Source organism: Macaca nemestrina, chromosome 12 (assembly GCF_043159975.1).
Source record: "Macaca nemestrina isolate mMacNem1 chromosome 12, mMacNem.hap1, whole genome shotgun sequence".
Classification (NCBI taxonomy): Eukaryota; Metazoa; Chordata; class Mammalia; order Primates; family Cercopithecidae; genus Macaca; species Macaca nemestrina.
Window position 1 is genome coordinate 9313691 of NC_092136.1, and position 20970 is coordinate 9334660.

Genomic DNA, 20970 nt, shown 5'->3' on the forward strand with positions numbered 1-20970 from the left:
CGAAAGTTTTTTGCAGCGAGTGGCCTTCCCCGTTGGCGCGCGCCCGTGGCGGCGGCGCTGGAGGAGCTCGAGACCGAGCTTAGTTATGTCTGGGAGGCGAACGCGGTCCGGAGGAGCCGCTCAGCGCTCCGGTGAGCGGAGGGCGCGCGGGGACGTGAGGTCGAGCCGTTTGGGGGACGCAGTCCTGTGAAAGATTGCCCTTCCCTCCCGCTGCTGCCTCCAGAGGAGGCGCCCTTAGAAGGGCTTGTTTGGGAATTTTCTCGCTGTCTCTAGAACCTGTTCTCTGGACTCTAAGGTCTAGAGTCCTCCTCTACCACTTAACTTTTTTCTCTTTCCAGGGCCAAGGGCCCCATCTCCTACTAAGCCTCTGCGGAGGTCCCAGCGGAAATCAGGCTCTGAACTCCCGAGCATCCTCCCTGAAATCTGGCCGAAGGTGAGCCCCAGGTTTCTCACTTCCTCCCCTTGTGGCCCCTCACCTAATGTTGAGCTCACGTTCATCCCTCTTCTCCAGACACCCAGTGCGGCTGCAATCAGAAAGCCCATCGTTTTAAAGAGGATCGTGGCCCATGCTGTAGAGGTAAAGGCTAAGGAGGGTGTTGTGGGTGAGTAGGCGGGCGAAACTGGGGGCCAGCTATGAGATCAATTGGTATTGTACCCCGCAGGTCCCAGCTGTCCAGTCATCTCGCAGGAGCCCTAGGGTGAGTTCACTTTCATCTACTTAATTAAGTAGAATCTGGGTCACTCTAGAGGTGGACAGCACACATTGGCTGCTCACATCTGCCCAGGGAGCTGTTTTGCAGTACTACAAAAACAGTTTGCCTTTGGGCACCTGCATGCATTGCCAGTCTTGAGTACTCCCTGAAGACTTAATACACTTAACTTTTTATGCCTTGTGTATTTCTACCATTTTCCTGGAACTTCATGTAAAAACTGAGCGATGTCTTAACTCCACATACTGCCTTTCTAATCCATTTTGCCTTTAGCTTTCATTTATGGGTGTTCTAAGATAAGTCATGTGTATGACATTTTTACAGTTTTAGCACAAGCTATTGTCAAAGGATGTTTCATTAATAGACAATCTGAAGACATAATGAATGAGAAATGTGAACTCCTTTGAAGAGCTGATAGGGCTTAGAGTCAACTAGGGAGAAAGACAAATGACCAGTGATGGCAGCGTTGTGTACTGGGACTGCAATAAGGAATACTAGATGCTATGATGGTGGCTAACCCAGACCATGTGGCTCAGGGAATGTTTCATGGAAGAAGAAACATTTAAACTGAGTCTTTAAAGACAAGTAGAGGGCGGGTGCAGTGGCTCACACCTGTAATCCTAACACTTTGGGAGGCCGAGGCAGGCAGATCACTTGGGTCAAGAGTTTAAGACTAGCCTGGCCAACATGATGAAACCCTGTCTCTACTAAAAATACAAAAATTAGCCAGGCATGGTGGCACATGCCTGTAGTCCCAGGTACTTAAGAGGCTGAGGCAGGAGAATCGCTTGAACCCAGGAGGCGGAAGTTGCAGTGGGCCAAGATCGCACCCCTGCACTCCAGCCTGGGCGACAAAACAAGACTCCATCTCAAAAAAAAAAAGGGGGGGTTCCAGGCCAAAGAAGAAGCCATGTTTGCAGAGATTGGGAATTTAAAGAAAAATCACAAGGTTTGGGGAATAGCAATTTGTTTAGTGTCTGCAGCAGACCTCAGCAGGGGAGGGGACACCCTAAGGCAGAGCAGAGCCCGATGAGGCACAAAAGCCACACTCATGACTTGGGCTTCATTCTTGGGTCTGTGGGCAGCCTTTGGAGAGTTCTGGGTAAGGTAGTGACTGAGTCAAGTTTGAATGTTTTAAGAAAGACCCTTCTGGGAGCTGTGGGGAGAATGGTTTGGAGAAGCGCTACCTTGGGGCTCCAAGACCAGTGGAATGACGTGAAGTCCAGGAATTCTGAAGCATGAAGCCAAGGGCGTGAGCTAAAGCCAGGATGACACACAGTACTGGGTTCAGACGGAATCCCTCCCCAGAGGCCTTCCCTGATCACCCTTATCCTATTGCTGGCACATTTCTCTATGTAATTCTCTTAGGCCTTACCAGTTCTAAAGACAAGGTCTTGCTCTGCCACCCAGGCTGGAGCACAGTGGTGAGATTTTGACTCACTGCAGATCCTCCTTCCTCAGCCTCTCAAGTAGCTGGAACTACAGTCGCACACCACCATGCCTGGCTAATTTTTTTATGCTTTCTCTAATTTTTTTTGTAGAGATGAGGGTTCACTATGTTGCCCAGGCTGGTCTTGAACTCCTGGACTTAAGTGATCCTCCCACCTTGGCCTCCTAAAGTGTTGGGATTATAGGCATGAGCCACTGTGCCTGATCCTTACCAGTTCTTGTAGTGTATTTTCTTGCATGTTTGATGTCTTTCTCTCCTCTCTAAGAACATAGGCACCTTGAGGGTAGGGACTTCTGCCTTTCCTAGTAGCCACTCATTCTTGTTGACTGACTGAGATTCATGGTACATCAAACAGGATAAAGTTGCCAGGACCTGGGTGACTGCTTGGCTACAGAGGATGAGGAAGTGGTAGTCAGTGGTGACCACCAATTTATTCAGCTTCCCTGTTTTTTGTTTTTTTGAGACGGAGTCTCATTCTGTCGCCCAGGCTGGAGTGTAGTGGCGCAATCTTGGCTCACTGCAAGCTCTGCCTCCCAGGTTCATGCCATTCTCCTGCCTCAGCCTCCCAAGTAGCTGGGACTACAGGTGCCCGCCACCAGGCCCAGCTAATTTTTTTGTATTTTTAGTGGAGACGGGGTTTCATCATGTTAGCCAGGATGGTCTCGATCTCCTGACCTCGTGATCCGCCCGCCTCGGCCTCCCAAAGTGCTGGAATTACAGGTGTGAGCCACCGTGCCCGGCCTTTTTTTTTTTTTTTGAGTTGGAGTCTTGTACTGTCACCCAGGCTGGAGCACAGTGGCGCAATCTCGGCTCACTACAACCTCCGCCTCCCACGTTCAGTTGATTCTCCTGCCTCAGCCTCCCAAGTAGCTGGGATTACAGGCACCTGCCACCACGCCTGGCTAATTTTTTTGTATTTTCAGTAGCGACGGTTTCACTATGTTGGCCAGACTTGTCTCGAACTTCTGACCTCAGGTGATCCACCCACCTCAGCTTCCCAAAGTGCTGGGATTATATGCATGAGCCACCATGTCTGGCCACCCGTTACCTCTTAAACTTCATCTTCAGTTTCTTCCTCTTTCCTTCACTTCAGCCACGCTGGCCTCTTGTTCTTTGACCCTGACTAGTACGCTGTGGCCTCAGGGTTTTTGCACCTTCTGTTCCCACTGCCTAGAACACTTGGCCACGAGTCACTCCCATACCTCCTTCAAGTTGTAGCTAGAATGTCACCTCAGTGAGGCCTGTATTGACCTTTATCTCTTCGCAATTCTTTTTTTTTTTTTTTTTTTTTTTTTTTGAGGCGGAGTCTCGCTCTGTCGCCCAGGCTGGAGTGCAGTGGCGCGATCTCAGCTCACTGCAAGCTCCGCCTCCCGGGTTCCCGCCATTCTCCTGCCTCAGCCTCCCGAGTAGCTGGGACTACAGGCGCCGCCACCACGCCTGGCTAATTTTTTTTGTATTTTTAGTGGAGACGGGGTTTCATTGTGTTAGCCAGGATGGTCTCGATCTCCTGACCTCGTGATCCGCCCGCCTCGGCCTCCCAAAGTGCTGGGATTACAGGCTTGAACCACCGCGCCCGGCCTCTCTTCGCAATTCTAACCTACCCCAAGCACTCTGTCCTGTTCTGTGTTTTCCTGTAGTGCTTGATACTGCTCACATAATACTGAATTTTCTTATCTGTTTTTCCCTTAGAATGGGGCAGGGGTTTTCTCTGTTTTATTCCCTGCTATATTCCCAGTTCCTGGCACAGAACAGGTGACTGATAAATACTTATGGACTGAGTGGACATTTTAGGACAATCCTCATCAGCTGTGTGGCAGATGGACCACAGAAGGCAAGGGCGGAAATGTGGAGAGAAATCAGAAGGTCGCTGGGACCAGCCTGGGCAACATAGGGAGATCCCCCTGTTCTACAAAGAAACAAAAAAAAAATCAGCCAGAGTGGCACGTGCCTGTAGTCCTGGCTACTCAGAGGCTGAGGTAGAAGGATTGCATGAGCCCTGGAGGCTGAGGCTGCAGTGAGCCATGATCGTGCCACTGCACTCCAGCCTGGGCAACAGAGTTAAGACCCTATATCCGGAAACAAAACAAACAAAAAAAGGTTGCTCAGCTGGTCTGGAAGACACCTAATGAGGGCTTGAGTTGGTCAGAGGGGAGGCTGGATGCTGGGCACATTTTGGAAGCAAGCGACAGCATCAGCAGATGGGGGCAAGTCCACTCGTGTCACAAAAGCAGACTCCTCGGAAGCAATGGTGGGTTGTTTTCTTCTCCCCTCGTCTCTTTCAGGGTCTGATTTGTCTCTTCCTTAAAAAAGTGTGTGTCCTGTGGGTCTTTCTTTCCACGCTGAATCTTCTCAGGCTTTTCTGGAAGTAAGCAGTCCAACTAAGTATTGGGGGCATCCTCTCTTCTGTCCTGGTACAGATTGCCTTTTTCTTGGAGAAAGAAAACGAGCCCCCTGGCAGGGAGCTTACTAAAGAGAACCTTTTCAAGACACACAGCATCCCTGCCACCCCCACCACCACTCCTGTGCCCAACCCTGATGCCGAGTCCAGCTCCACGGAAGGAGAGCTGGACGCCAGAGACTTGGAAATGTCTAAGAAAGTCAGGCGTTCCTACAGCCGGCTGGAGACCCTGGCCTCTACCTCCACCTCCACCCCAGGCCGCCGGTCCTGCTTTGGCTTCGAGGGGCTGCTGGGGGCAGAAGACTTGTCCGGAGTCTCACCAGTGGTGTGCTCCAAATTCACTGAGGTCCCCAGAGTCTGTGCAAAGCCCTGGGCCCCAGACATGACTCTCCCTGGAATCTCCCCACCACCCGAGAAACAGAAACGTAAGAAGAAGAAGATGCCAGAGATCTTGGTGAGTGAGAGGCAGGGGTTTTTCTCTGCCGTGTGCTCCAGCAGACGTGCACGGCTGGGGCTCTGGCTCTTTTGGGGGATAGGCAGCACCTGCAGGGTGTGGGTGAGATGCTCCAGCCACCATGTTCCCTTCTCACTCACCTGCTCCCCATTTCTCTTCCCTCAGAAAACGGAGCTGGATGAGTGGGCGGCGGCCATGAACGCGGAGTTTGAAGCTGCTGAGCAGTTTGATCTCCTGGTTGAATGAGATGCAGTGGGGGGTGCACCTGGCCAGACTCTCCCTCCTGTCCTGTACATAGCCCCCTCCCTGTGGAGGGGACACTTAGGGTCCCCTCCCCTGGTCTTGTTACCTGTGTGTGTGCTGGTGCTGTGCATGAAGCCTGTCTGCCTTTGAGGGCTTGGGCAGCAGTGGCAGCCATCTTGGTGTTAGGAAATGGGGCCGCCTGGCCCAGCCACTCACTGGTGTCTTGTCTCTTGTCGTCCTGTCCTTCCTATCTCTCCAAAGTACCACAGCCAGTTTCCAGATGGGCCATAGACTGTGGAGGAGAATCACTGGCCCAGCCAGAAGTTAAAGGGCTGAGGGTTGAGGTGAGGGGCACCCTCTGCTCTTGCCAGGAAGGGTGGCTCCTTGGAAATAGGCCCAGGGGTTCTGCCAGCCTCGGCCTTTCCATCCTGAGTTGCCTTCTGTTGGTGGCTTTCTTCCTGAACCCATCTGCGTAAAGAAGTTTTCGGTTCCGTGAGTTTTCCTTCCAATTCTGTAAATAGTCCCAGAGAGAATTCGTGGGCGGAGGGCAATTCTATCTTGGAGGAAGAAGCTGGACATTCAGCCTGTGAAGTCTGAGTTTTGAAGGATTTGGGGAGCCTTAGTTGGGTCTCAGACCATAAGTGTGTACTACACAGAAGCTGTGTTTTCTAGTTCTGGTCTGCTGTTGAGATGTTTGGTAAATGCCAGGTTGATAGGGCACTGGCTGCTTGGAGCAAAGGGGCCACCAGGTGCTGTGGGTTTCTGTGGCTCACAGCCTCTGGGCTGGTGCCTTGCGCAGGGCCCACGCTGGAGTCTTACCACTCTGCTGCAGGGGTGGAGGTGGCCCCTCTTGTCACCCACACCTATTTCTTACAAAATAAGTTACACAGCGTCTACTTGGCCCTAGAAGAAAAAGTTGAAGAGTGCCAGTCTTACTAGCATTTTGCGACTATGCCTGTAAAGTCCTCGGAAACTCCTTGTGTACCAGACAGCGGCGGGGGCTGAGAGCAATTTTAGTTTTTGGCCTCCCTATCCTCTCACATGAGAACACTGCCTGGATGCATCTCATGATCTCTGGAGAATTTCCCCATCTTTCTCTTCTTTGAATACTGAGGATTCAATAGTGTGGATTTGAAGGCTGCCCTGCCCCGACTCTCCCACCGCACCCCAGTCCGTTATACCTTTTGATGTTTATAAGTTCATGGAAGTAGACGCTGAGGTGTGCAGAGGAGCTGGTGGATAACAGAGAATGCCAGTGAAGATGAGTGCTGGGTCAGGGTACTTGGAAGAAACGTTGCAGGCCAGGCAGGCCCTAATAAAACCCTCTGCCAGGCCTGGGAGTCCCAGGCCATCTGTTCAACGCTCTGTGCTTTGTCAGACTTGCAAGCAAGCCCCCTTGCGGGGGAGGCCTAGGTGTCCTTGAGCTGAACCGCACTGAAGAACTCTTGTCCTCACTGGCTGATATGGCAGAACTCTTGGGAAATGTCTTAGTCCTGCAGAATCAGAGGTCACCAGATGATGCGGAGTTGAGATCATCACTGCAAACTTCTCTGTTCCTGAGGAACTAAATTTAAGTAAAAAAATGGGATTTTGTTTTATAGTTGGAAAAAAATCCTGATTAAAGATTTTCTGCCTGTCCATGGACTGTTTCTTTTATTGAGTCAAAGGCAGAGCCGAGGGTAAGGCCAGGCCTCCTGTGGGCTGCATCACTGGAGTTGTCCCTTTGTCCGGGCGCTCCCAGCCCCGCCCACCCCCATTCGCCCCATGGTAGATCACTGTCCTGCCCCACTTTTTTTTTTTTTTTCTTGAGGCGGAGTCTCACTGTGTCGCCTAGGTTGGAGTCCAGTGGTGTGCTCTCAGCTCACTGCAACCTCCACCTCCCGGTTTCAAGCGTTTCTCCTGCCTCAGCCTCCCCAGTAGCTGGGGTTACAGGCGCCCACCACCAAGCCCAGCTAATTTTAATATTTTTATTAGAGATGGGGTTTCACCATGTTGGCCAGGCTGGTCTCGAACTCTGACCTCAAGTGATTTGGCCTCCCAAAGTGCTGGGATTACAGGCGTGAGCCACCGCGCCTGGCCTGTCCTGCCCTTTGTCTTGTTTATTTCTGTCCAGTCCCTAATCTGCTCCTCTTCCAGGAGGAAGAAAGTCGGGTCTGGGGTGAGGGTGCTGAGAGCTCCCCCAGTGCCCACAGGAGATGCCTGGGAAGTAAACATCCTCCCAAGTCCAGCCCTTGTTCCCCATTCCCTTTCAGGCTCCTTTGAAGGAGCCTGAGTTGCTCACTCCATGGTCCAGACTGGATGCTGTGTAGCAGCTGGTGCTGTGGGACCCCTGGGGAGCTGCTCAAAGATGCTGATGCCTGGAAATTCTCCCACTTGGCCTTAGGTAAGGCTAGGACCCTACATGTAGGTGGCACAGACCAGCCTCCCATCCCATTCTCCATACTCGTACTTGCCTCCTAGTCATCCAAACAAATCAAGGCCATTAAGTTTTCAGCAGACTTAATTCACTTTGACCTCCTTTTCTGACCCAGAGGATACGGGTCCCTTCTTCAAGGCTAACCTTTCCACCTTGGCTTTTGATCCAATTATCTTGTCTCTGAAACCTTCCTCTTTCTGCCAAGTCCTAAATGGCTTTTATTTGCTTTGTTGTTAAAAAATGACAACCAGGCTGGGCACAGTGGCTCACACCTGTAATCCTAGCACTTTGGGAAGCCGAGGCAGGAGGATCACTTGAGCTCAGGAGTTCAAGACCAGTCTGGGCAACATAGGGAGACCCTGACTCTACAAAAAATGTAAAAAAAAAAAAATGGGTGTGGTGGCGCATATCTGTAGTCCTAGCCACTCAGGAGGCTGAGGTGGGAGGATCACCTGAGCCTGGGAGGTCGGGGCTACAGTGAGCCATGATGACGCCATTGCACTCCAGTCTAGGCGACAGAGTATAGACCCTGTCTCAAAAGACAAAAACAACCAAAAGTTGACCAGCATCTGTCGTTAGCTACCACCATTACTCCCTCCTTTTAAGCTTGAAGGAACGTTCCAAGTTGCTGTTTACTTTCTTTGAATTTATTCCCAATGCCCTCATCACTCTCTTTACAGCTCAAAGGTAACCAGTGATGTCCTAATGTCCAGTATTCCAAGCTCAGGACTCTGCCAGCATACCCTCTTTGGAGCTATGGCACTGCCAGCTCCTTTTTCTTGGCTTTTCCTGAAATGTCTGCATACCAGGCCTCAGTCCTGGACCCTCTTTCCCACCTGCCTGCTCTTGCCAGGTAGCCTTAGGTTCTCTGAACTGCCTCCTTGCTCAAGACTTGGCCATCTTTATCTCCAACCTAAAACTGTCCTGAGCTACAAATCAGAATCTAGAACTGCCTTTCAGGAAGTCATCTGAAGCTCTGCTCATCCAGCAGCTTGCTTACTCCTGTGTTCTCTGTGCCATTAGCAGAGCCACCAGCTGACACAGTCACACAGGCCAGGAACCCAGGACCAGCTCTTTCCTTCACCCCATCTGGCCAGCCCCATCCCCCTCAACATCCCCCCACTCCACAGTCACCAGACAATTGCACTAGCCTCCTGTGGGTGCTTCCCTTTGGCTGCTGTGTCTCCACACTGTCTGCACTGCAGCTAGAACATATTTCCTAAAACACACAATATGATCCTGTCTCTTCCCTCCTTAATTTTTTAATTTTGAGATGGAGTTTCGCTTTTGTTGCCCAGGCTAGGGTGTGGTGGCACAATCGGCTAACTGCAACCTCCACCTCCTGGGTTCAAGCAATTCTCCTGCCTCAGCCTCCCGCGTAGTTAGGATTACAGGTGCCCGCCACCATGCCTGGCTAATTTTTCTATTTTTAGTAGAGACGGGATTTCATTATGTTGGCCAGGCTAGTCTCGAACTCCTGACCTCAGGTGATCCGCCCGACTCGGCCTCCCAAAATACTGGGGTTATAGGTGTGAATCACCATGGCTGGCGTGCTGGGCCTATTTCTCCTCTCCTTAAAACCCTTTCTTTTTTTTTTTTTTTTGGGACTGAGTTTCACTCTTGTCACCCAGGCTGGAGTGCAATGGCACAATCTCGGCACACCACAGCCTCCGCCTCCCAAGTTCAAGCGATTCTCCTGCCTCAGCCCCTGAGTAGCTGGGATTACAGGCATGTGCCACCACACTCAGCTAGTTTGTAGTTTTAGTAGAGACTGGGTTTCTCCATGTTGGTCAGGTGATCCACCATCCTCGGCCTCCCAAAGTGCTGGGATTACAGGTGTGAGCCACTATGCCCAGCCAAAACCCCTGCCTTTGTTTGTTTTGTTTTTTTTTTGAGACAGGGTCTGGCTCTGTCGCCCAGGCTGGACTGCAGTATTGTGATCTGGGCTCACTGCAACCTCCACCTCCCAGACTCAAGCCATCCTCCCACCTCAGCCGCCCCAGTAGCTGACACTACAGGCATGTGCCACCATGCCTGACCTTTAAAACCTTTTAATACAATTTCACATCTGAGTGTAATAAGACCAGAGAAAGTTGAAAGCAGGGATTGGAATAGATTTGTACACCCATGTTCCTAGCAGCATTATTCAACAATAACCAAACAGCTGGAAACACAAATGTCTACCAGCACCTGAATGGATAAAGTGTGACCTATCGATACAGTGGAATATTATTCAGCCTTAAAAAGAAGGAAATTGGGCCAGGCGCAGTGGCTCACACCTGTAATCCCAGCATTTTGGGAGGCCAAGACTGGCGGATCACTTGAGGTCAGGAGTTCAAGACCAGCTTGGCCAACATGGTGAAACTCCGTCTCTACTAACAATAGAAAAATTAGCTGGGCCTGGTGGCGGGTGCCTGTAATCCCAGCTACTTGGGTGGCTGAGGCAGGAGAATGGCTTGAACCCAGGAGGTGGAAGTTGTGATGAGCCAATATTGTGCCACTGCTCTCCAGCCAAAACAGAAAGCTCTGCTGACTTCCCATGCTCCGTGCTGTGGTAGAATGGATGGTCGCTGGTGGATCCCCGCAACCAGGACTTAAGCTGATCAGATTCCCCACCTTGAGCAATGGGTGTGAGGAGGGATGAAGGCACCGCCTGTCCAGCAGTGTCTGGTGGGGGGAATGTGTTTGCTCGTCTGCAGGCCCTCCCCCGTCCTGGTTCTGGCAGTCGGCACCCTACAATGCTTGCCCTTTGAAGTCTCTTCTTTCCATGAGTTCTGTGACTCCCCAGCATCCTCCCAATAAACTCCTTTTTGCTCAAATCAGCCAGCATTGTTTCCTGTTTGCACCCCAGAACCCTGGCTGGTCTAGGGGGCTCCTGACACCTTAGCGGGGCTCATGAGGACTCCAGGCCAAGGCTGGTGTCCAGGCTTCAGCCCATAGACCCAACGCAGGCTGCGAGTTGCTCAGAGGTCCCTGCCTCTGAACCTTTGCTCTCTGCCTCTTGTGTCTTTTCCCACTCCTGCGTCACCTGGGTAGCCCCGCGTCATTAAGTCTGGCTCACACACCACACCTGCTCAGCCTTTCCTCCCCACCTGCCCCACCCGGTGAAAGCAAAGAGCACAGGTTCTGCAATCCAACCCGGTTTGAATCCTGGCTCTGCCAGCTTCTAGCTGTATGACCCCAGGCAAATGATAATAATTAGACTCTACTGTGCCTCAGTTTACTTATCTGTAAAATGAGGACAATAATAATACCTGTGCCACAGTGTTTAAAAATGAGATGGCCGGCTGGGTGCGGTGGCTCACACCTGTAATCCCAGCACTTTGGGAAGCTGAGATGGGTGGATTGCTTGAGGTCAGGAGTTCAAGACCAGCCTGGCCAAGATGATGAAACCCTGTCTCTACTAAAAATACAAAAATTAGCTGGGCATGGTAGTGGGCACCTGTAATCCCAGCTACTCGGGAGGCTGAGGCAGAAGAATCACTTGAACCCCGGGGGCTGGAGGTTGCAGTGAGCCGAGATTGTGCCACTGCACTCCAGCCTGGGTGAAAGAGCGAGACTCCATCTCAAAAAAAAAAAAAAAAAAAAACAATGAGATAATACAAGTAAAGCACTTAGTGCATGGTGAGTGCTCAATGAACAATTTTCAAGTAGAACTGACCATTCCCTCCCTTTTTGAGTCCCAGAAATCCCAGAAGTCCACACAGACCTCCATCATAGCACCTTCAAGCTCCATTCTGTCTGCTCTGCACACATGTTTACACAGTAGCTGTGTCAACTCCAGCTCAGGCTGGAGGCAGGGTCCTATTTGTCTCTGTTCTCCCAGTGTCCAGACACGTCATGGAGTAAGTGGGTGTGGTGGTTTCTCACCAGCCTAGGCAGGTGTGCCCCTCCAGTGGGAGCTGAGGACAGGGGCTTCAGAGAGCCTCTGAGTGCCCGGTAGGAGGGGCACTGGTGGAGTCAGGAGTGATGGCGCCTGGCACCCTGCCTCAGGCATGAGCCTCCCACACCAAAATTCTAGTCCCACTAACGTGCATATGAGGTCTGAACCCCTGGCTCACACCTATCCCTATTTCTTGGAGAATGAACTTCACCCTCCCTCTCCACAGGGCAGTTCCCCACACAGCCTACGGACCCCTGCCTCCTCGCCTAGGTCCTCAGCCCGGTGGCCCACCACCCCTTGAGATGAGGCTTTGGCTCAGGCCTGGTGGTTCTCCCAACATGTGGGCCTAGACCAGGCTGCCTTCCCTCTCCACAGTGTGGCTGACAGGTTGGCAGGCTCCCTGATAGCCACCTGCTTGGGGATCAGTACACCCCCATCTGTGACTCTTCTCGAGCCCTGGTTTTCTCTTTTGAAAAGTGGGGCCAATTCCATCTCTAACGGAATTGGTCGGGAGGTTGTTTTCAAGGTTGATGTCATATGCAAAGCAACCAGCAGAGTTCCTCATCACTGATGGCTAGTAGCATTTTACGCAGCCTGTGATTAACCCTCAAAGGAGGAGATTCATTTTTGTACCCTTTCAGCATTGAGGGTAGGGCCTTGCACAAAGTTAGGGCTCAACCAATATTTGTGGAGTTGAATACCCATTTCACAGGCTAGGAAGCTGAGCCTGAGTTCCTGCAGCTGCCCCACCTATGAGCAGCAGAGTAGGACTCAAATCCGGGTCCTGAGCTATCTTCTGTCCAAGTCTGAATTAAGCACCTGTCTCTGCTTGGCTGGTGGGACCCTGAGAGGACCCCAGTCCTGTCTGTCTGTCTATCTGCTCATCTTCCTCACGTACCAACTGGTAATCATGGAGCTTTTCATGCCTCCCAGTGTCCTCTGATGGGCACCAACATGTGGCCGTGGTGTTAGAGTTGCTAGATTTAGCAAAAAATACAAGATGCCCACTTAAGCCTGAATCTTAAACAACACAATTTTTTAAGAATAAGCATGACCCTGCCTCAATCCCAGCACTTGGGGAGGCCAACGCAGGCAGATCACGAGGTCATGAGTTTGAGACCAGCCTGACCAATATGGTGAAACCCCGTCTCTAAGAAAAATACAAAAATTAGCTACTCAGGAGGCTGAGGCAGGAGAATCGCTTGAACCCTGAAGGCAGAGGTTGCAGTGAGCTGAAACTGCACCACTACACTCCAGCCTGGGCAAGAAAGCGAGACTCTGTCTCAAAAAAAAAAAAAAAGATAAGTGTTCCCCAATTCAGAGAAATAATAGTTTTCTAGTACAACTATGTCCCATGCCACATATGGGGTATAAATATGTGGGGTGAAAATCCTAAATCCTGGCTGAACGTGGTGGCTCACGCCTGTAATCCCAGCACTTTGGGAGGCCGAGGCGGGCGGATCATGAGGTCAGGAGATTGCAATCATCCTGGCTGACATGATGAAACCCCGTCTCTACTAAAAAATACAAGAAATTAGCTGAGGCCGGGCGCAGTGGCTCAAGCCTGTAATCCCAGCACTTTGGGAGGCCGAGAGGGGCGGATCACGAGGTCAGGAGATCGAGACCATACTGGCTAACACGGTGAAACCCTGTCTCTACTAAAAAATACAAAAAACTAGCCGGGCGTGGTGGCGGGCGCCTGTAGTCCCAGCTACTCGGGAGGCTGAGGCAGGAGAATGGCGTAAACCCGGGAGGCGGAGCTTGCAGTGAGCTGAGATCCGGCCACTGCACTCCAGCCTGGGCAACAGAGCGAGACTCCGTCTCAAAAAAAAAAAAAAAAAAAGAAATTAGCTGGGTGTGGTGGCGGGCACCTGTAGTCCCAGCTACTCGGGAGGCTGAGGCACGAGAATGGTGTGAATCTGGGAGATGGAACTTGCAGTGAGCTAAGATTGCACCACTACACTCCAGCCTGGGTGACAGAGCGAGACTCTCTCAAAAAAAAGAAAAAAGAAAATCCAAAATCCCAAACTGTGAGCACTGCCCTGACATTCACTGTAGCATTTTGGATTCTGGATTTTCAGATAATGCTAATATTCCAAAATCCTAAGAAATCTGAAATCCAAAACACTTCTAGATAGGCATTTTGGAGAAGAAATTCTCAATCTGGCTGGGTGTAGTGGCTTATACCTGTAATCCCAGCACTTTGGGATGCCAAGGCAGGAGGATCACTTGAGCCCAGGAGTTCAAGACCAGTCTGGGCAACATGGTGAAACCCTGTCTCTACAAAGAAGACACAAATTAGCTGGGTGTGGTGGCAGGCCTGCAGTTCTAGCTACTCGGGAGGCTGAAGTGGGAGAATCATCTGAGCCTGGGAAGTCGAGGCTGCAGTGAGCCAAGAGGATGCCACTGCACTCCAGCCTGGGCGACAGAGTGAGACCCTGTCTCAAAAATAAATAATAAAGTCTCAAAAAAAATTCATCATTTATCTGAGATCCCAATTTATTTTATTTTATTTATTTATTTTTTTTTTGAGACAGAGTCTTGCTCTGTCGCCCAGGCTGGAGTGCAGTGGCCGGATCTCAGCTCACTGCAAGCTCCGCCTCCCGGGTTCACGCCATTCTCCTGCCTCAGCCTCCCGAGTAGCTGGGACTACAGGCGCCCGCCAACTCGCCCGGCTAGTTTTTTGTATTTTTTTATAGAGACGGGGTTTCACCATGTTAGCCAGGATGGTCTCGATGAGATCCCAATTTAACCTGGCATTCTGTGTTTTATTTGACAACCCTATGTGGGTACACTGGTACTCAGCTCATACCACCGTAAGATCCACTTTTGTGATGTGACAGGGTCTCATGCACACCTCCAGGATTAACACAGTTTAGACACTTGTCATATGCAGCAGTTAGTGGCTTGTCTCTCTTCTTCACTTCCAAGGCCCTTGGCATCCTGCCCTCAGTGTCTACTCCTTCCACCTATCCTCTGAACTATGCCAAACAGCCCACATAGACAGACACACAAAGATCCCCATGCCTCCTCGTCCCCTGTGGGCTATAGCCCAGGCCCTGCCATGGGCCCTTTGCAGGACCCCACCGCTCTTGCTTACACCATTCCCTCTTCTGCTTTCCCCTGCATCCTTGTTTGAGACCAGGCGGCACATCCTGTGTGCAGTCTTTCTGGAGCTCCGAAGCAGAGTGCATGGCTCCTTCCTCTTGCAGCCAGGGCTCTCTGTACAGACCTCTGTGTGGCTCATCCCCCCGCACTGTCAGCTGCAAACCTGGGGCCTCCCTCATCCTCTAGAACTTCTCCTGGGCAGAACCAGGTTGTGTCCATCTATATGTTCCCAAGGCCTATGCCACAGGCAATGTTTACAGGAGACCAGTAAGCACATGAGTGAATTGTGTCCTACCATGTGAAGAAGTCTTTGTTTCCTTACCACTTCTTATATTTGGGCCTTTTAGGCCCCTTCCAGTTTTTCTTCATGGTGTAAATCAGCTACTGTGGTCGTCCGTGTGAATTACTTTTATTTGGAGTTGTTTCTTTAAGCCGTTTCCAAAGTGAGGTTCTCAGAGGCATGACTCTCCATCATTCTGTGGATCTTGTTATACACAGCCAGGTTCCCCTGGTGACAGAGTTGCCTATTCTCCAGCAGCCATACCACGCTGGAGCTCAGGGACTTTCCAGGGTTACGGGGCCCTCTGCAGAGCTGTCGGTTTATATCACATGGTCAGGAATTGTGTAATTTTAGGCTGCCTGGAAAGGTACAATATAACAGTATAACAGGGGCAGCCACAAGCCCCCTGCCGCAAGTCCATGGGGATCTAGAGGTGCAGGTGGACTCAGTGTGAAGATGGACCATGTCTGTGGTTACTTGGCCAGTAGATGCACAGGATTCTGAAAAATACCAGGGTGAAGAATAGCCACAATTCTATTAACTTCAGCCTTTTTTTTTTTTTTCTGAGAGTCTCGCTCTGAAGCCCAGGCTGGAGTGCAGTGATGCAAACACACCTGAGTGTAGCCTTGACCTCCCAGGCTCAAGTGACTCTCCCACCTCAGCCTCCCAAGTAGCTGAGGCTACAGGCACACACCACCATGCCCAGCCAATTTTTAAATTTTTTGTAGAGATGGGGTCTTGCTATGTTGCCCAGGTTGGTCTCTAACTCCTGGGCTCAAGCGATCCTCCTGCCTTGGCCTCTGAAAGTGCTGGGATTACAGGTGTGAGCCACTGCACTCAGCCTCAAAAAAATTTTTAGCATGTAGTTTGGTAGGACTGACAGATAAAATACAGGACACCCAGTTAAATTTGAGTTTCAAACGAGCAGTGAATCATGTTTTAGTGTAAGTATATCCCAAACATTATGTGAGACAGATACTGAAAAAGTCTCCATTTTCAGCTGAAATTCAGATTTCACTGGGTAGCCTGTATTGTATTTGCTAAATCTGGCAACTTTCACTTTGAGGGGGTCTGGCATGCTGGATAAAGCTGGTGATAGACGCTCCCCAGGCTGGAAGCTGCCCCACAAAAACCAGACCAGGCTAGAAAGGGTGTGGGGGGATGGTAGGTGTGGGTGACTAGCAGGCTTCTGTCTCTCTCAGTCTCTTAGGAGCAGACAAAGAGCCCACTCTAAGCTGGCCAACGAGCGAGTGGCACAGCCTGTTGAGGAGCAGGAACCCAAGGACACTCAGGCTGCCGAGGAGCGGAACTCGGAGGTGACGGAAACCCCAGCACCTCCCAAGGCGGCGGGCAGGGAAGGCAGGACAGCTGGAGAAATTCTTCCTGTGTCTGATTGGAGGCCTGAACCCCTGTCGTCACACCCAACCTCCAGCTGTCAGGGCGTCCAGGCCCAGCTCCTGGGTTCAGAGCTGAGGAATGGGTGCAGGGAGTTCAGCGCTGGAGGGCCTCCTGGACGGGTCCCATTCACACCTCCTACCACACTTTCTCTACAGGGTGGGGGATACAGAAGATGGGGCCCCTGAAAGGCAGGGAGATGGCAAGGATGGGGGGCGTGGGAGGACCCGGGCTGTTGGGTGAGCAGCCTCGACCCTCTCCAGTCACCTTGGCACCTTCTCTACAAAGCCACCTTCCTCAGAACAACTGGAACCCACCGTCACGTTCCTGTTTACACTCCTGAACACGTCTGAGCCCACTGAGCCCAAAGACCCTGAATCGTAAGGCTGCATGAGAGAGAGAGAGAGTGTGTGTGCACGTGCAGGAGCAGGCAGGCACGCGCAAAACTGAGGGAGGCGGATGGTGTTTCTCCCCACCCCATACCCAGAAACATTCAAACCTGGGCCAGGACTCAGCCTTGGCCTGTGCAGAGAGGAGGCCCAAAGAGGCCTGCTGGAACCTGGGCCTGTGGCTGGGCACCCCCACACTGCCCACCCACCTCCCTCATCCCCTAGACCCTCTGACCTGACCTTCACTGCCCACTTGCTCCAGGGACTCGGAGGTCCAGGAGTACCGGTTCCTAGATCAGGAAGACTGGGGCCCCCAGCGGACCTCAAAGGAGATCAGGCGGTTGCAGAATGACTGCATGAGGTGAGCTGGGCTGGCAGATGGGGGCAGGTAGGGTGACAGGGCTGCCCCCAACCAAGGCCAGGTCTGGCTTTCAGGTCAGGGCCCACATGCCTGGTGAGCGGGCATTCAGGAACCCCCACCTTTAATTGTCCAAAAACTTGAGGAATGTTCAGTCTCGGGGAGGGGCTTGTTTCCCAGATGTCGGGCTCTGGAGCTGGGGCCTGCACAATCCCATGGCCGCTCACCCCTCTCGGGTAATGCTGGAGTCAGAGCCCCATCTGTCAGCAGAGGTCCTGAGGTGGGGGCGGGGCATGACAGAGGCATCCAGGCCATAGACCTGAGTGATCAGCCCTCCCATTCATACACCTCGGCAGGGCTTGTTCCAGCATTGACCCTGTCACTGGCCTGGAGCCACCAAGAATCCTGTGGCAACCCTGCCTACAGCCCAAAGGAGCAGCTAGCCCTCTACCACCCACCCCTTCCAAGGGGAGCCTCAGAGGGTTTCTAGCTCACCCAGAAGCAGCCTGCCCTGCTCTTGCAAAGGAAGGCAAAAAGCATACTTAGTCTTTCTCTGGGTCCCCTGCTACCAATCACTCAGGGAGAACAATTCTCGTCCCACCTGTGGTTTTGCTGGGACAGGAAGACTGGGCTCTTAGTGAAACACTGGTCCCAGGTGGCTGTAGGACCAGGTGGTTGATGCAGGAGGTGGGGGGAGGGGTGCTGCCTGGAACAAAAGCCTGGGGGCTGAGGTGGGAGGGGTCTGTTTTTCAACCCTAGGCTTCGGGAGTCACTGAACACCACCCAAGTGCACAACCTGGCCCTGGGGGAGAAGCTGCAAAACCTGGTGAGACCCTGAGCCAGGACCCCCTTTCTTTGTCTTGCCTTCTCCCTGCCTCCCAGCCCAGCTCTCCTAGAGGGGCCTCGGGTTGGCCTGCACAGCGGGCTACCCACCTCGGGCCCTGCAACCCTTTGTCCAGCCCACCTTGTTGTATAAGAGCCTGAAGGAGGGAGCCCAGGCCATCCAGGAGGAGGCCCAGGCCATCCAGGATGAAGTGAAGGCCCTGCAGGAGGAAACCCAGGCCCTGCTGGAGGTGGCTCTGCTCAGGTGTGCGGGCAGCTGTGGCGGCGGGGAGGGAAGAGGCGGTTGCCCCACACTGCTCACTCAAGCTGTCTCTGCCTGCAGTGACCCAAACCCCCGGAAGGCAGGTCTCCTCTTCATGCTGCCTGACCTGCCCCACAGCCACAGAGACCAGGGTCAGGCCTGGCTGGGCCCCAGGTCAGAGGTCGGACACCTCCTCGGGAGGCCACTCCATCAGCCAGCTTCTCCCTAGATCCCGGAAATAAACTTAGAAGCTGAGCTTCAGCTCCGCCAAGTGTCTGTGGGCCCTGGGCTCAGGTGAGGAGCAGGAGGTCACCATGTCCACACTGAGCTCAGCTCCTCAGCCACCCTCTGACATCACCCCCACTCCCTCAGTTCACCCATCCTGGATCTACCCCTCCCCGACATGGCCCTGCCCTCCCTCCGCCCCTTACAGAAGGTTCCAGACCTGGTTGTCGTCAGCCTTGAGATGAAAGCTCAAGGGCGATGTTCCCAAGATAAGCACTGGGGTGGGGCTGGAAAGGGGCCGCAGTTCCTCCCCAGATGATCCGGGTACCTGCTGTAACTCCAAAGTGCAGAAGGATACTGGGGTGTGGGTGGGGGAGGGATAGGGGAAAAGCCACTAACCATCTGGTGACCTTGGAAAAGACCCTTCCCCTTTGTAAGTCATGGGGTTGGGGGGCAGAGAGAGGTGGTGGCAACTCCCCAAGGGCCTGCATCCTACACCCCTCAGGACTGGAGATACATATTGATTTTTAGTTTCACCCCCAACCCAGAAGCCCTGTGGCCCAGGGCCTCCTGGGAGCCCCCAACCCTCCTCCACCAATGGGGTTGCAGGAAAGAATACAAAAATCTGACACATATATAGTCAAGGCGGAGAAAGGAAGGGATAATGATAGAAGACTGCTAAATTACATACAAAATTGGTTAATATTCTATAGGGCATTTATTTTTAAAATCCCATAACCTGGGCTGAGCACAGTGGCTCACGCCTGTAATCCCAGCACGTTGGGAGCCTGAGGTGGGCAGATCACCTGAGGTCAGGAGTTTGAGACCAGAGTGGCCAACATGGAAAAACCCGGTCTCTACTAAAAATATAAAAAGTAGCCAGGTGTGGTGGTGCATGCCTGTAATCCCAGCTACTTGGGAGGCTGAGGCACGAGAATCACTTGAACCTGGGAGGCTGAGGCTTCAGCATACCAAGATGGCACCGCTGCACTCCAGCCTGGACGACAGAGTGAGACACTGTCTCAAAAAAAAGAATTTAAAAATTTAAAGTAAAATAAAAGGTCTCATAACCCTAAGGCTTGTATTATTCACTGGGCAGAAATCATTTGCATCTTAATCGGTTTTCTGTAAAGTAACCTCTAATTTTACAGCATCTAGGCCTAATCGATGGTGAAAGATCAAGCAGAATCCCTTCGTTAATCCTCGCGTGACACAGAAGGGGCTAAGGATGATCATTTTGCCTTATGTTCACCGTAGGGAGACTACAGCCAAGAGGATGGAAATTCAGGTTTGTGGCTCCTCCCCAGGCCTGGTTTGACTTACACCAGACTCCTAGGGATCAGGCCTGGGCAAAGTAACTGATGAAGCGCTTGATTAGTGACCATTTAATTCTGCCCCAGCCTCAGGCTGAGTTGAGCTGAGCTAACATCTCTTTTCTTCTTTTTTTTTTTTTTTTTTTTTTTCAGACGGAGTCTCGCTCTGTCGCCCAGGCTGGAGTGCAGTGGCGCAACCTCGGCTCACTGCAAGCTCCACCTCCCGGGTTCACGCCATTCTCCTGCCTCAGCCTCCCGAGTAGCTGGGACTACAGGCGCCCACCACCACGCCCGGCTACTTTTTTTTGTATTTTTAGTAAAGATGGGGTTTCACCGTGTTCGCCAGGATGGTCTCGATCTCCTGACCTCATGATCCACCTGCCTCGGCCTCCCAAAGTGCTGAGATTACAGGCGTGAGCCACTGCACCCAGCCTATTTATGTATTTTTAAACATGGATTCTCACTATGTTGCCCAGGCTGGTCTTGAACTCCTGGACTCAAGCAATCTTCCTGCCTCAGCCTCCCAAAGTGTTGGGATTATAGGTATGAGCCACTGCACCCAGTCAGGAATGCAATTTTAAATAGAGCGGTCAGGGAAGATCTCATTGAGAAGTGACATTTGAGCAAAGACACAAAGGACCTGAGGGAAGGAGCCTGTGGACAACTGGGGAGCAGGGTTCTAGGGAGCCGGAGCTGCCAACACGAAGGCACTGAGTCAGGAGCATGCCTGGTAGGCTCAGGGGACAGCAGCAGGCCAGAGCTGCAGGAGCCGTGAGTGAGGAGGACAGGGAGGGGACCAGGTCTGAGACATGAAGGGCTCTATGGTCACTGTCATGACTGTCACTCTGAGTGTGAAGGGAGACTTGGAGGGCTGTGAGCACGGTCGTGACATGGCCAACCTGGGTTTCACAAAGCTGAGTCTGACTGCTATGTAGAGAAAAAAACTGGAGGAGACAAGAATACAATCAGAGAGGCCAGTTAAGAGGCTACTGCAGGCCGGGCACGGTGGCTCACGCCTGTAATCCCAGTATTTTGGGAGGCCGAGGTGGGCAGATCACCTGAGGTTGGGAGTTTGAGACTAGCCTGACCAACATGAAGAAGCTAAAAACTCTACTAAAAACACAAAATTAGCTGGGCATGGTGGCATATGCCTGTAATCCCAGCTACTCAGGAGGCTGAGGCAGGAGAATCACTTGAACCTGGGAGGTAGAGGTTGTGGTGAGCCGAGATCACGCCATTGCACTCCAGCCTGGGCAACAAAAGC

General features: G+C 52.1%; 2 protein-coding genes across 3 annotated transcripts in view; both read left to right on the top strand.

Annotated features, from left to right (window-relative positions):
• Positions 1 to 18423, top strand: LOC105469550 (cell division cycle associated 5). Of its 2 annotated transcripts, XM_071074307.1 has the most exons (10): positions 1 to 131; positions 339 to 433; positions 512 to 577; positions 663 to 698; positions 4578 to 5012; positions 16145 to 16258; positions 16626 to 16717; positions 16989 to 17087; positions 17844 to 17910; positions 18044 to 18423. In XM_071074307.1, exons 1-10 carry the CDS (start codon positions 86 to 88, stop codon positions 18395 to 18397), a joined length of 1404 nt encoding a protein of 467 aa, XP_070930408.1. In that variant the 5' UTR covers positions 1 to 85; the 3' UTR covers positions 18398 to 18423. The 2 variants fall into 2 exon arrangements, with proteins under 2 accessions (XP_070930408.1, XP_011719056.1); XM_011720754.3 differs by lacking the exons at positions 16145 to 16258; positions 16626 to 16717; positions 16989 to 17087; positions 17844 to 17910; positions 18044 to 18423 and adding an exon at positions 5178 to 6914.
• LOC105469552 (N-acetylated alpha-linked acidic dipeptidase like 1) overlaps positions 18336 to 20970 on the top strand; it is a 17929-nt gene continuing 15294 nt past the window's right edge. Inside the window, exons 1-2 of the mRNA XM_011720757.2 lie at positions 18336 to 18462; positions 19545 to 19681. Of these exons, the coding sequence (XP_011719059.2) occupies positions 19638 to 19681 (44 nt within the window). The 5' untranslated portion in view covers positions 18336 to 18462; positions 19545 to 19637. The remainder of the gene's footprint in view (positions 18463 to 19544; positions 19682 to 20970) is intronic.